This window comes from Ascaphus truei, chromosome 10 (assembly GCF_040206685.1).
Source record: "Ascaphus truei isolate aAscTru1 chromosome 10, aAscTru1.hap1, whole genome shotgun sequence".
Classification (NCBI taxonomy): domain Eukaryota; kingdom Metazoa; phylum Chordata; class Amphibia; order Anura; family Ascaphidae; genus Ascaphus; species Ascaphus truei.
Window position 1 is genome coordinate 17,668,566 of NC_134492.1, and position 15,821 is coordinate 17,684,386.

At 38.9% G+C, this 15,821-nt stretch overlaps 1 protein-coding gene across 7 annotated transcripts in view; it reads left to right on the forward strand.

Moving 5' to 3' along the window:
• The window catches only part of FYB2 (FYN binding protein 2), a 32,776-nt gene that overhangs the window by 918 nt on the left and 16,037 nt on the right, over positions 1-15,821 (forward strand). For all 7 annotated transcript variants that reach the window (XM_075616040.1, XM_075616039.1, XM_075616038.1 and 4 more), the window contains exons 2-8: positions 5,648-6,329; positions 6,685-6,852; positions 10,373-10,412; positions 12,141-12,235; positions 12,621-12,652; positions 13,090-13,115; positions 15,547-15,676. In XM_075616040.1, coding sequence (XP_075472155.1) covers positions 5,648-6,329; positions 6,685-6,852; positions 10,373-10,412; positions 12,141-12,235; positions 12,621-12,652; positions 13,090-13,115; positions 15,547-15,676 — 1,173 coding nt within the window. The remainder of the gene's footprint in view (positions 1-5,647; positions 6,330-6,684; positions 6,853-10,372; positions 10,413-12,140; positions 12,236-12,620; positions 12,653-13,089; positions 13,116-15,546; positions 15,677-15,821) is intronic.

Consider the following 15,821-nt stretch of genomic DNA (forward strand, 5'->3'; position numbering starts at 1 on the left):
CAATGTTTAAGTAATATGTAATTTGAGTTTTACGGAGCTTTTGTCAACATGATGTATAAAATACTATGGGGCCTATGCAGTAAGTTGCGAGATGTGCCTGTCGCCAGCGCAATTAGATCTCCTTTTTTTGCCGGGTATTTGCCGGTAAATGCTGTAAATGGCGATTGTGAGTGAAATGGTGAGTTCCACATGTTGCGCGTACACGGCGCAGCGCTTCGCGGTCATGCAGCAAGTGTATGTACAGGCACAACAGTGCACATTAATCCAGGACTTTTGACTATGAGGCACAAATGAATTTCAGATATCTGAACACCTTCCACCTCAGACTGCACACATTGTACATAGCCACTATTCATAGGAACAGACGGTTAATGTTGCATTGCGAGGGCATTTAATTCTTCACATAAATTAATAATTATATGTAGACATTGTGACATGTCTCTTTGTGCCCATATTTCACTTAGGAAACATACCTTCAGCTGCAGATGCAGGTGAGTTAGTACAATTATTTTTACATGAACCATTTCTTAAGTGCTACACTTATTCACAGCACAATGAAACCGCAGTGACACTGGTATGTACTCTTCTCTGCACATGTTGCGCTGTAGAAGTAGACATGCTTTACATTTCACAAGCACAAAAAATAGACGTTCATTCACAAGACTGAAACCTTTGGCGAACATTATTATTGTCTTTTATTATAAACAGCACATGTAAGAAGTTCAGAATGACGTGCTATAAAAGTCAAGCTGCGCTGGCAACAGTAGAATAACACAGCAATTTCACTAGCGGCAGAAATTTCCGGCTCTCGGCTGGTTGTTGGTGCCTTCTTGGATTGGCGCAGCTTTTTGGCGCTTTTCTCGCTAAGAGTTTCTGCCGCGCACCGCCGAGATCTTACTCAGCATCTACTGCATTCAGAGTAGTGCTTAATATGGCGAAATAGCCATTCTCGCCACCCAAACGGCGCTTTATTTCCGGCAACAATAGCATGTGCCGTGTTTCAGTTATCTCGCACACATACCGCCATCAACTGCATACCATATGGCAATCTCGCAAAAAAAAATGCGAATTCAACCTTCTCGCAACTTACTGCATAGGCCCCTATGTATCGGAATCCTGCTAGTCTTTCCCAAATTCCCTGACCATATTCTGCTTAACCTGTTTCTTTAAGATACAATACCTCCATGTATTTTTGAAGCAAAGCTTTAGAAATAAATGCGCTGTGTATGTATATCTATCTCTATCCCAGCGTGCGTGCGTGCGTGCGTGCGTGTGTGTGTGTGTATACTTGGCGTTCAACTTCAATGCAGAATTCAAAATCTTTGGATTTGTCCTTCCTTAGTTACAGGCAAATACCAATAAATCACTGTGTTCTGGAACTGGATAAGTTCCGCGATACAATAATAAATTGCCAGAAGGCCAAAACATACAAGAAATACCTGTATGTTCTATACTGCTGAACATGCTCTGTGGGGATTTCCCCATGGCTGTTTCCATCTCATACCTGCAAATTAAGGAACTAAAATTGTGGCATATGTTCAACCTCCCTACGTAGAGTGTAAAACAGAGGCCTTCAGGCATAGGGGTGATTTTCTATATACCTTGGAGTTGCTATTTTCAGGGGAGAATCCCCATTGACCTATATGGGGATATTTGTCTGAAAAGAGTCAAAATAACTGCTTGAGTGTGTGACAACTGCCCTATAGTCATCTTTATTTAAATCATAAAAGAAGATGCATCTGAGTCAGGACTTGTACAGACTGACTGTGTGTGCTATGCAATGCACATATAGAATGAAACACTCCTGTTCATTATTTCTCATGCAGAGAATTACTCTTTTTCTGGTGCGTGGAAGAAATATAAGAGATTGTTTGTTTGCCAATTCTGTATAGTCCACATCCACCAAATGTGCACTATACATTGAAGGACGCAGACTCTCTTTAGCTTTGTGCACACGTGGATCTATGTTTTTATAATGTTTCTTCTCAATAGGATTTAGCATGGAGAAGAATTATTGACACTATTTTGTGATCCCTATAGCAATTACAGTGTCATAGTGTTCGTATCATTCCTTATCACATTGCAGTGTTACATTTTTTTTTTATATTGGGTACCGTGTGTGTTCTTGTACAAGTAGAGTGGAATTCACAAGCTTCCCCCCCCCCCCACCCATCTAATTTTGATAAAACTTCTAATTTCAAAGTTGTAGCCTTATTGTACTGGAGAAAACTGGGTTATTTTGTTGGCAATTGCACCTTTAACGAACCTCCCAGTGCGACAAGGTGTCACTAGTGCGATTGATCATGTGATCATGATCCCGAAAGGCTGTGGCGTTAGTCTACCTGCAGGGAAAGGGTTAAGCATTATAGACCACCTTTCAAATAAACCTAAACGGATTGCAGGAAAATATAAAAACCGGTCACTCTGCATTTTCGCTCGTGGCGCTCGCCCGTGCAGTCTGTCAGTCGCGAAAGATATAAGTGATGCACAGTTGTGTAACCTTCCACACACCCCCTGCCTTTAAACAGCCACAGTATGAGACAAAATGGTTCATTAAAACATCCCGAAACAGATACAACAATGAACAATTGTCCTTTACAGTCATCACCTTTGTTTTAACACAAAATAAAAGCAAAGCCAATGTTGAGCCAAAAACAATGTGAACAAGCAAACCGTCGCCAGCTTTCTTACAGTCTCTGAGCAAGTCTGGGACATAAAGAGGCGGCTCCATGTAGCAGCCCAGGTAACAAATTATACGTGGCATGAAATATATATTATATAACCAATATGATTTAGTTCCCATAGAAAGATTCAATTGTTCTTTAAATTAAAGACTTGTGTATCCTGTGAAAAATGAACATTTTTTTTTGTTTTTTTTCTTAACCAGGTCCTGTTTAATTCTGATAATTATGGAATTTGTATTTACTTTACAACGAAGAACCAGAGAGAAAATCAATTTTAACTGTAGAATCAAAGATCAACAAACCGTCTTGGGTAAAACCCTCCAATGCATTGGTTTGTCCTGGAAGTTTCAAATCCTTTAAAAATACTTATCTGATGTATATTTTCAAAAGAGAACAAATACATTCTTAACCTATTAAACATGCTACTGCAATCAGTTTGCATTGTTTAAACAATATATGTACATAACATGCTCCTCATAGGGGTTTTCTTTCCTTTTCCAAATATGTTACTCAACCTGCAGTATTCCTAAAACAATCCGTTGTGCGTTTTAACTCTGGCAGCGAATGTGTAAACCACTGGTGGTCAACTCCAATCCTCAAAACCCCCCTATCATTATGATATCATGAGATATTAAGTATTTTAATCAATCTGGTGCTTCAGGGGCTAAAGTAGCTATAGTTTGATTAAACCCTACAAAGAGGACTTAATTGGGGGTGGGGAACCCCTATCACTAAAAGTGACACATCATTAGCGGACCATAAGTGATAGCCAGGTACTATTCTGTCAGCCTCAAAGAAAATTAAACGTTCTTGAATGATTAGTGATGCACTCCAGAGAGGTGAGACACATGTCATGCCTAAGTTGGAGAACTTTATTAAAACTGAGAATATCATGTGACGTCAGCTACTGTACATGCTAAGAGTTACATATCTGTAATTGTTGCAAAGAGTCACATGCAATGAGACCACACGTGTCAGGTCTAGCAGGTAAAAAGGCACAGATATCTATTTGTCGTTAAAACTTAGGGACAGGTCTGTAAAAATCGGTCCATCACCTGAATCTATTGCTATGTCGAGTGTGTTTTATATATTGAGGCAAAAACTTAAATGTTGTTTGGGAGAACTTTTTTTTATTATTTTTTTATTTTTTACTACTCTATCATAAAGCCGTCAACCTAGCAGCTGATTTACGTTAGGGGTGGACTTTTGTTGTTTTCAATGGGGAAAAAATAATACAACAAGGTATTATGAAAATCAGATTTCAACAGAGGTGTGTTTTGGACCAAACAAATGACATTTCTATGCCAGTGACCACTCTGGGGGAAATCCTGACATATGGTAACGTAATGTATATGGATTTATGTTTTTATCCTCTTATTTTTAGAAACTGTTATTTACTGTAATTGTATGTTCTTGTAATTAAATTTCTGTAATCTGAAAATATATAACATTTCTTTAAGTGATGCTCTGGAGAGAGTAGTTACATTTTCGGACACATTTTGCTACAACAGATTATTGTATAGTGCATAGTTTTTTCTATAATAAACCGGGACCTGAGACCCTAACAGATACATTAATTTACATGTTTTTGCATATTCCTTCGGTGGTGGCAGTGGATTGATCTGATTGCAATTGAGTAAGGGGTTAAAATTAAGTCATTGACAGTACCTTGCACATGAGTAAGGTGAGTTGGCTGGAGTAGCCACTTGTATTAACCCTAATTGCATATCTAAGTCACATGCTCACTTGTGTACTGTTCATGACAGATGGTACTGTATATGGGGACGGATTGAGGGGAGATATTTGATGGATCTTGGTGAAGGTGAAAAGTGGGCCAGCTTCCGAGCTGTGTAATAACTCTTGTTTCGTATGCAGGTCACGTGCTCACAGGTGTGCCCAACAGGTCAAGTTTTAAGGATTTCCCAGTTTAAAAACAGGTGGCTCAGTTTACACTTCTGGTGTAAACAACAACACTTGGGACTGAATGACCAAATATTCACCTTTTGGCCTTTGCGAGAGAAAGTTGTTGTATAAGAGAAATTTACAGAAGGTTACAGTATATTCTCTTATAGAAGGCGTAAGATTTATATGGCATGGAAGAAGTAGCTTTGTGGTTAAGTCTATGGTAGATATTAATACAAAAAAAAAACCGCTTCTAGATTTAGCATAGCAATAAATCTCACTCCTTTCAACCCTTTTGCTGTTTTTGCACCAGTTCTTTTAGTTTTAAAACTTAACACCTGTTATCTCTGTCCATAGTCTCCAATTTCTAATTGTCCCTACAATAAGGGGTTGGCACCTTCACTGGTATTTTTGGTTCGAAACATTTTATTTTCGTGTTTTGATTTTGCTGGAACTGGATTGGTTTTGTCCGGGCTTTTTTTGTGACGGTACAACACACCGCCACTATTTATTGTTCTGGATGTCTCTTACCTTCTCTTCGTGCTCTTCATGTTCTCCTTCTGACGATGTCACACGGCATCACATTGCCATGACAATGCAACATCGCTGGAGGAGACAAGGAGAAGGGAAGAGACCCCGGGCTTTCCCCGGGTACTGGCACCTACAGTATTTGCTTACAAAAAAGAACAGGGTTTTGTACTTTTTTTAACATTCTGAAAAAAAATTCATCAAGCAGGATTTTTTTTTTTTAAATGTAGCAAATTCTTCCAACTTCAAGAGTTTTTGTAAAAGTTTGCTGCATTTTTTTCGTCCTCAAACTCCGGTGTATCGCTCTGATTTGAATGTTTATTCCAAAATTTGACTCAGAACGAATGTTGAGCTTTGTGAAGTTTGGTTTTCGAACCCACAAACCTGCCTGCCCTTATCTTTTCTATATCTCTTCGTCAACATTGTAACAATCTTCACAAAGAACCTCCACACGTTTTATTTCATGTAGGTAACAGTCAGCTGTGTGTACACCAAGCAAGCAATTGTTTGTATCTGTTTGTTTTATATTTTAGGAGGAAGCAATAGACTTCAAATCCCTTCGAGCAAAATTTCAAGGACTCAATTCTTCCAATACACTTCCATTGTCATTACGTGGTGTCAACTATCGGGTAGAAAAGGCTCGAGAGGCAAATGTCTCCAATATCAATTCTAATCCAAAAATCAGAGGTGTTGTATCAATGATAGAGACCAACGCAGAAACTCTTCCTTTTCTGAAGAAACCTGCTTTAGCACCGAAACCCATTCAGTGTCAGAAAAATTGTATATCTTCTTCTTTTGAAGCCTCGCAGAAGGAATCTGTCATTCTCAAGGACACATCCCATACAAACTCGCAGGCAATGAGGCTGAACAAAACTTTTAAACACACGTTGCATATTTTGGACTCCACTAGAAAGCATGGTGATGGAAAGAATGAAAATCTTCCAGAAAAATATATCCAGTTCCCAAATATAAACTATGACAAGCCAAGACCTGTGTCCACACCACCAGAAAGCCAGTGGATACCTGAAGAGTACTATGAAACTGCAGATCCGTTTCCAGCCTGGAACGACCATGCCAGTTCTAGTAATGATTCTTCATCAATGTCTGTTACTGACAGTAATAGCTCTGATCTGACTGCAGAAAGCACCCAGTCCATATCGCCATATAACGTCTCCAAAGGGAAAACTGAGACAGGGAATCCTGAACTTCTGATTGGTAAGTTGTGTTTGTTTTTTTCCCCTTCTGTGGATGCAGCTGACATTGTTATTGGATTGAAAATACCAGTCTCAACTTTATGTTGGTAATATACTTGTACTTATTATTATTTAATGTCCAGCCTTTATAGCTAAGATGGTATTTTTGTTCTCATAGATATGAAATACTGCATACAGTAGAACTCATTTATTATGCTCTATTGACATTTATTCAATTAAATCCTTTTTATCTTGACTTTGGTTTGTAAGCATTTTGTTCTTTTTGCTGCTAGTTTGTTGACATGTTATAACTCTCTAGAAACAGACGTTTGTTAAACATAGGAATATGTTTAGTTAATTTTACATTTATATTGTAGGTTTAAAGCCAGCTGTGAAAAGAAACCCCTGCATAAATAACATTCCCAACATTAAATCTCTCCCATACCTTGAATCCTTGGGACTGCCTCCCCAAAAACCTCCAAGGCCCCCAACAGTGGATCTGAGTATCTTTTTAACTCCACTGTCAAAAAACAATGAGCAAGTAGGTAAGGAAAATGCAAGTACTAATCATTTACTTTAAAAGTTCAGTTCTGTGGTCCAAAAATAATATGCAATTTGTTGTTACTGTTATTGTGATCCTATGTTATTGAGAAGTATTCTGATATGGTGAAATATAGATGTTTAAAAGTGGCTTTATAACTCGGCTCAGATCACTGAAACTTAGGAATTGTGACCGCATATGAGAGGTTCCGTAACTTACGGCAGTGATGCTCAAGACCCATCCTCCCCTCCCCCACTACAAGTCAGGTTTTGAAGATATCTCAGCTTCATCACAGGTGGCTCACAGTCCCTGCTTCAGCACAGGTGGCTGTCTTTGACTGAGCCATGGATTGAGCCACCTGTGCTGAAGCTGGGATGTACTTCAAACCTAACCTGTTAGGGGAGGGTTTTGAGGACTGGAGTTGAGCACCGCTGTCATACGGGGCCAAAGTGAATAAATGACTGCGGTATTTTTAATGGCTTAAATCTAGACCCTCCTACAACATTAACAAAAAAAATTAAAAAATAATGTAATATGACACAATTGCTTAGCATGAACGTCTCCAGTGTACGTACATGCAGGTAACTTGTTGATCCCAACTCTTTTCCCTTGTTTTGTCCAAATGGAATTATGCTTCCATCATTCGCAATTTAGATAAAGGGAAAGAACAATAATTACAAAAGAAGATTAGAAATGCACAGAGCCAAACAAAATACAGGTCCATGAAAAGTGGGCAGCACACGAGTTACACACAATCAGCTAAACATTTTCCTATAAGGGCCCTTTTAAGTCAGTTGGTTATGAGCCTGCAACAAAGCAAGAATGTATTGTATTTATGGTCCCTTTTAACAGTTACTTTTCACGTGTAGACATGATGATAATATATTTAAAATTATGAAACCACTTTTAGAAATGCTAAAGAAAATGTCCGATGTTTGAGCTTTTCCAGCTCCCTTAGACCTCCTGTGACTGTACTGTATAACGGTGTGTGAGATTGCGTTGATTGAATTGTGTTGTACACACAGGTTACATGAGGTACAGGCTTGTTCGATGTAATGGGGTGCTGCGACCCTCTGGCAGCAAAGCGATTTACGTTTTATCAGTATTCAAATACTCTGAGAATTGATTTTCACTGTGAAGGATTTCATGTTTCACACCTGAACCTTTCCCCAGGAAGATTCCAGTGCTCATTATGCTAATTTATCAATGACCCTTTGCATGACATTTCTAAGAACAGATATGTTCGTTTACATGGCTAAAGATGCCAATTATTTACTCCATTTTAAAACACACATTTTGTTTTTTACATTTTATAACCATCCTAAATATAGTTACATCTACTCATTGGCTTCTAGATCAGGAGCGCTCAAGTCCAGTCCTCAGTCTCTTTCCTTTCCCACCCCCCAACAGGTCTGGTTTTCAGGCTATCCAGCTTCAGCACAGGTGGCACAATCAGAGGCTCAGTCGAAGCCTGAGCCACCTGTTCTGAAGAAGGGATATCCTGATACACTCCTTGAGAGAGGGCTGCGTAGCCTGAAACGCGTGGGAGAATTGTCCTATGTCCTTAGTGTTTTTTTGTTTTTAATATGTAACTAATAAACTTTTTTTTATTTTTTCTACAACTTGGTGAGTGTAATGGTGCTTTTCCATCGGACTTTGCTGTTCTACCAATTTTTTTCATTCATTCGGGATATCCTGAGAACCTGACCTGTTGGAGGGGGGGTGGGGGGGGTTGAGAACTGGAGAACCAGTTGAGAATCACCCATGTACTAACTTACTCTTTAACTACAGTGGCGGCCGCCTTCAGCCTCGTGCGCCTGTTTCAGCGCGACTTTTAAAACCGCGGGCAGATGCAGTGTTGATGCGGCATGTTCCAGTATTTTTAGGCGCCGTGGGCGGTTTCATTGTATTAGCGCTATTAGCGCTGTCTCGCCATGAATGCGGCAAAGTGCGTGACATTCGGAAAACATCCCCAAAAAAATTCGAGGATGTAGGAGAATAAAAGGGGCCGCAACAGTAGCTCCTGTTTATTCTGTCTGTAGTAACAGCAATGCACTATATTTATGACTTACAATAACTGCAAAGAAAGAAAAATATAATCTTTGGTGTTTGTGTGCAGTCTTTTGTTATTTGTTATTTTTAGCATGGCCATTTGTGTAACACCTGCCATGATAAATCTCGATAATTGGATGAATCTAAATATATTGCTGTTGGTATCAAAATACCAAAACATGGTGCATGCAGAATCTCAAAACACAGAATCTCAAAACACAGCTTTATGTGTTCCTATGCACATCAGCAAATCATTTGAATGTGTATATACATGTGTATATACATAAAGCTGTGTTTTGGGAGCGTATAAGCAATTTGTTCTCCTTTTAGATGCGTTTGGCAAAAAGAGAGGTATTTACTTTTGACCTTTAATTGAAAGTTCTCCACGTTTATTTAGAAGAATGCTGCTCGTTTCTTGAATGTGGCAGTTCACTTTTCATTCTTTGTTTATGTTTGTATTTCACCTCGCTTTGTACGTTCACGATTCTGACATCTAGTCAGGCGTGTTGTGTCCCTCCTTATACATGTCCTAAGTTTTAATCCATTGTAAACGGTTATCTACTTTTTATCTTGCCCTTATAAATTGCTATTCCACATAACTGATCCAGGGGGTAGAAAAATCACTCTAACTAAAATGCCTTAAAGCAGCAATATTACAATTCTACCCCCCCCCCCTCCTTTGCCTTGCATTTGGCAATTTATAATTCTACATTCTTGCCTAAACTGGCAATCGTTTGGTGCTCCAGTTATAAATCTGTACAAATCCTGGTTGTGTGCCTAACTAAATGGCCACCTTTTCAGTTGCAATCAATCCTTTAGTCTGTGTGACTTGGCAGCTACAATATATCTGGATATTACTAAAGTAACATTGACTATTGTTACAGTTTGCAGCTCAAATTGCTGGGAACATTGGCAACAATTTATCAGAAACTGGAAAGTATTGCAAAGCTCTTGCACTACTTGGGAGGTGGGTTAAAACCTGCAATAGAAATCAAAGGATGCTTTAAAACTCCTCAATAAATGGCATTAATTGTCCCTATGTTATACTACAGAATTGATCTATGTAAAAGATTTCACATGTTTTGCGGCTTTAACTTTAATTTTCTTCCGTATCGTGATAGCATACCAGAGGTTTTGGAGCACTCTATCTATTATACACATCCACTGCACTCCGGTAGATGAAAAAGTACAAAATGTTTTTGGCCTATTTTACAAAAATGAATAAAAAAAAGTGCTGTTTGAGGTCCTAAAGACCCTTTCTCGTTCTCTTAAAGAAAGGGTCTTTAGGACATGTTGCTTGTTTTTTATTATTATTTTTTTTGGTAAGATGAATTTTTTTTTTTGGTAAGATGAATTTTTTTTTATTATACTTTTATACCATCTGCCAAAAGGTGTGTGTGTTTTATTTATTTATTTATTTATTATTATTTTTTTTAAATAACTAAAACACTCCTGAATCTATTTTTCTACAGGGCTACATGCAGAAACGGAATATGACGCATCTCTCCCAGGGTGAGCGATAACCTTTTTAGAAGCTTGTTTTTTATTTATTTTTTATTTTAATTGCTATCAATAATATCCTTTTTATCATGTAACATCTCTGTCTAGCTTTAAGAAAACACAGAGCTCCTTACATAATAAGGTAACCCATTTTGACAACCTGATAATAGTGCAAGGGCCTGCCTTAGCCTTTGGGGGGGGCCCGAGGTGGCATGCTGGCAGTGCCACCCCTCCTCCCCCACCCCCCCCCCCCCCCCGCTGTAGAAATAGGTAAGGGTACTTACTCTGCCAGAGCAATAGAAATAGAAGAAAAACAGCGCACTGCCAGGGAGTCAGGTGGTGAAAAATAAAATCCTATTTATTCAGCACAAAGCCAGTAAAAACATCACCCCAGGAGGGTAACAAAAACCTCCTATGCGTTTCGGACGGGTAGGTCCTTTATCAAGTTACTCCTTGATAAAGGACCTACCCGCCCGAAACGCGTAGGAGGTTTTTGTTCCCCCTCCTGGGGTGATGTTTTTACTGGCTTTGTGCTGAATAAATAGGATTTTATTTTTCACCACCTGACTCCCTGGCAGTGCGCTGTTTTTCTTCTATTTCTATTGCTCTGGATCTCTACCTCTATGGCTGGCACGCCACAGTGGACTACCAGAGACTGCAGGAGTGGGTAAGGATATTCTGATTATTCTTTATGACCAGTTATAGATGAGTACGTTTACCTTGTTCATCCCCATGAGGTGTATGTGAGGTGACTTAAGCATTATTACGCTTCCTCCAGTATTGTTGATCTTGGTATATATTGGTGACTCACAGGCCATTTGGAAATATACCCACTCCGTTATAGTCTATTTGGAGTCCTTCAAGATTTATGGATTGATTGATAAGTTTCCAGCGGTTGGAGCACCCTTCTTCCCCTTACCTACACATTACTTACTCTGCCAGCCCTGTAATTTTTCTTTGAAGTCCGTCCCTCTTTCTGCAGCGTAATGACGTAACGGCAGCATGTGACGTTGCATCGTTATGGCAACGTGGCAGGTAACGTCACGTTGGCGTAACAACACATCGTCATTTAATGTTGGGTCGCCATAACGACGCGATGCTGCAGGATGAAGTCTGCTCTGAAGAAGACAAGTCTTCTCTCTCTGTCTTTTTTTTTTTTTTCCCCTTACTCTCTGGTGTGGGGCCCAAAGCAATTCCCTGGCCCTAAACTTATTTTATATCTTTCACAATAGTATTGTTTCATCTGCCTTGTCGGGGTATAAGACTAAACCGAAGATCTGCCTGATATGGCAAAATAATTGCTCGAACAATAACATTTGAGTATTTTTGTCTAATGTAAAATCTAGTTCCATCTCTTTCTTATCACAATTGGGAATAATGCAGTTGAAGTACATTAAAATAATGCAGTATTGTTACCTGCTTGTTCACACTTAAACAGACACAACCCCAATGGTTTTATGCTACAGTATGAGTAAATCTTTTCACTTCACTGCTACAGTAGATGGGTTGTTGGGAACAACAAATGTTGGGTAGAAAAGTTACTCTTTGAGTATTTCATGGTTTTAAAAACAAAGCTTAATTAGTATGTGGCATCTAGGTCCTGAATAGCATAACATTTATGTAACCATACCTGTACAATTTCATACCAATAGCAAGCTGAGCTTGTGAATTCTCATTATTTGGCGTTCCTTTGAGATGCATTCAGTTTACAGGCAGTATTTTTTTTATTTGATTTTCAAGTCCAGCAATGGAGGAAGGGGAATGTTATGAAGATGTTTTGCAGGGGAAAGAATCATCGGCATGTAAAGAAATCTCAGTGAAAACAGGAGACAACAGTAAGTTGCCAAATAATTTATTATTTATTGTATTGGTGCAATGTTAATAACATAGGTTATGTTAAAGTAGCAAAACGTGAAATCTTATGGGACAGCAGCAACATCACTGAAAGGATTACGTTGTGGCTTCCTATTGGGTGACAACGAATACCAGCAACTAAACAGGTGGCATCTTGGTAAACGCAGTACCCACCGCTAAAATATTGTGCTTCAGCTATGGAGGATTCCCAAGCAGTATAAAAATAATTCCACTTAATGTAGTATTTAATAAGTCATTAGTATGGAGCATGGGGACTGATGCTTAGTGGAGTGTACTGGTACACTTTCATACTCTTCTCTACACTCTCTAACATTACTTTCTGATATTACCTTTTTGTTCTTCCAGCTTCAGACACGTCAAGTGACTGGTACTATGAGGTATGTACAGTGCAGCATGTGACCCCTTTTGGGCTTTTTCTATTATATTAGCTATACAGATAAGTTCTGGTAACCCCGCAATTAAAATGAGCACAGGGTGTTTGAAGAAGAGGAGCTAGCTGACTGGTGTACTTACAATATCAGAGTGCAGAGCCCAGGGCAACCTGCTCTAGTGCTGTGTTGCGACACGTAAGGTATGTTATCTGGCATTTTTACTACAAGAATATGCAGCTTGTTTGCGCGGTCCCTTGCGAATTGTCATCTGCTTCCTTCTCTCTCTGGCTTACCCTTCTGGCAATGAAGGACAGACTAGTCTTTCTACATTCTGTAAATATTAGCAAAATCGCAAGCATTGCCATAGCTGTTTCACACATCTTACGAATGCAAGTAGTTTTACTAGTTTTGGTGTTAAATTCTCTTCTCTTTCTGTTTTTAAGGTGTCTTTGAAAGGTAAAGCGCTCAGGTAAAGAACTAATGATAAAATGCTGTTGTATGTCCAAGTAGTGGGTTTCTTAAAATGCCCAACTCTGAATAAGTTTTTGTAGAAGGTCATAAGTTATGCTTAAGAAAATGTAGAGAACACATTTTATGTCGTGCTCATGGAAAGGTTATTGAGCTACTGTATCTAGAAGCCCCTTTGGCATGTTCCTAAAGGTGTCAGAGCCTCTACTACTCCTAGGTGCTCTGTTGGGACCTAGTACCAGTTCAGAACAATAGGAGAGTCTATAAACCTACATACGAAAGCAAAGTCAAGACTATACTTTATCAAAGTCCCTGTTCTAATGCTTTAATATATAATACATTATGAATACACAATGTATGTTGCCAATCTTTTCACACCCCCCCCCCCCATATATAACCCACATGCATACATTATCATTTAATTGTTGTAATCTTGCGAAACAATAAATAGATTTAAATAACAAATTAAAAAAAAAAAAGCCCAAGCAACCCAAACCAGATGAATCTAGTGAGATTAGGGACCCTGATAGCCGCAGCCCCACCCTCCCCAGAAGCTTATTGCTTTAACCAATGTTGGAATTTTGCCCCCCTGAGCATATCCTGCTAATTAAAACTTTAGTCCATTTAGTGGTAAAAAAAAAAAAATGCTTTAATCTCTAGCTTCTGATGTTATTGTGGTAATTTTTAAACTGCAATGAGTTTATCTACTGAACGAAGCATCAGCAAAATTAAAACCCCTTTTTGAAAGGGCAGTAAGACCCCTTAAAGTAAAAGAAATGGCAAAAGAGGCAATCTGCGTGCCCTTCTGTAATTGTATCCAGGGAAGGGCACTGAGGTACTGTATGTACTGTCCAGTGCAGCATTTTATCCCTGTTTGGGGATTTTCTATTTTATTAGCTGTACACATAAGACCTTGAAACCCCTTCAATTAAAATGAGCACAGGGTATTTGCAGAAGGAGCTATCTTGGATGATTATTTCATAGTGCAGATCCTACGGACGCCTACTTTAGTGCTGTGTTGTGATACTTAAGTAGATGGTTCTGGTAGCCATAATAGTTCTAGAGATGTAGAAATGTAGTGTGATCACTTTTGGTGCACCTAAATGAGAGACTTTATAAATGTAGACCAAAAAGTGATTAAATAAGGTGCTCTCATAGAGCAGTGATTAAAACATGCAAAGTGCAAACACATATGGTATATACCAAATGAAGAAAGCAATAATGTGCCCAATACTTAAATGTTGTGTGTGTGTGTGTGTGTGTGTCCCTGCTCAAAACCTCTGGTAGGGACTTCTTTCTCTGTTAGTCCCAAAAGGCTGAATGTTTCTTCTCGAATCCAGGGGGAGCATAGGAGATGATCAACATGAAAAGACCAAAAATATCTCTCTAAGTGCAGGTGTCTTGTACAATGGTGAAATAATGCAGATTTTGGCTCATATGTGTGATGCCTACACACACTGTGGTGGCTAAATAAACACAACTCCAAAACTGTGGCCCTGTCCTTTTCTTGTGTCTCTCTCCAGAAGTGGTGTGCCTCAATGTAAACAGAAAAAGTGTACCATAGCGCTCATCAGTGTATACAAAATGTAATAAAAGAAATAAGAATCGTACTCACGTGTACGATTTTAAACAAGCATCTCACAACATTAGTGACATCTGCACTTAGAGCGTTTTTTTTTTTCTTTTTCTTGTTGATCATCTCTTATGCTCCATCTGGATTCGTGAAGAAACATTCAGTTCTTTATAAATGAAATGATCGTGCACAGAGCTTTCAAAAGCTCACAGGTCTTAGTCTCCACCTTAACAAATCACACACAAAAAAAGAAAGCTGTTGTATTTAGAAAGCTTTGCACAGTATTATTAAATATGAAGTCTCCCTTTGATGCACTAAAAGGTATCACAACTTGCAATTAATCGGGAGACGGATTCAGTTTAGTAGTGTCTCCAATTGTGCATATATACCCTCAAACCTCCCTCCAAATAAATTAGGGAGACATGCCTTTTCTGAAAAAAGAGCACGCCCAAGCAATGAAAAAAAATCTGGTTGACAGATATCCTAATGGCTGTGCAAAGTATATTTAAATGAGTCACATCCCACACTTCCTAAAAGGATTTCATACTAACTATAAGACTAGAACCCACAACAACTACTTTTCTAGGTCGCTGCTCTAGCAGTGTGAGCTACTGTTTCAATATGAAATTGTAGTTCGGATTCTTAAAAAATACGCCTGGGTTGTATTCAATGATGGATTTGACTGGATCCGCTTGGCTTTTTTAATGCCAATCCGCAGACTGATTTGGTCAATACAATCCCGCGAAATTCTGGGAAACTGATTTGGACTGGTACGCCTATCTCTAGTGCTAAACACTTTCCTAATGAACCAAAACAACAAACTGCTTACTAATGCTATTATCTTCATCTTGGACTCCAGGTCTATATCTGTTGGTGACGCAGGTCGTGAAAACCAAAATACAGAAAATGCAAAACATCAAAGCAAGGCGCAAACGAATTCTAAAGAGAAAGTTGGAAGAAGGGAACAAACGCTTAGAAACAAATTCCAGGTAATGTGTTTGACGCACTGTATTCGCTTGGTAATGGCTCAACATGGCATTAATTTATCTGAGTATTGTACCTTTCTGGTTTCCCCTTGAATGTCCCGGTAGCGTGCCCTAGTTGTGGGCATTACTATGATCACCGGCACAAAGA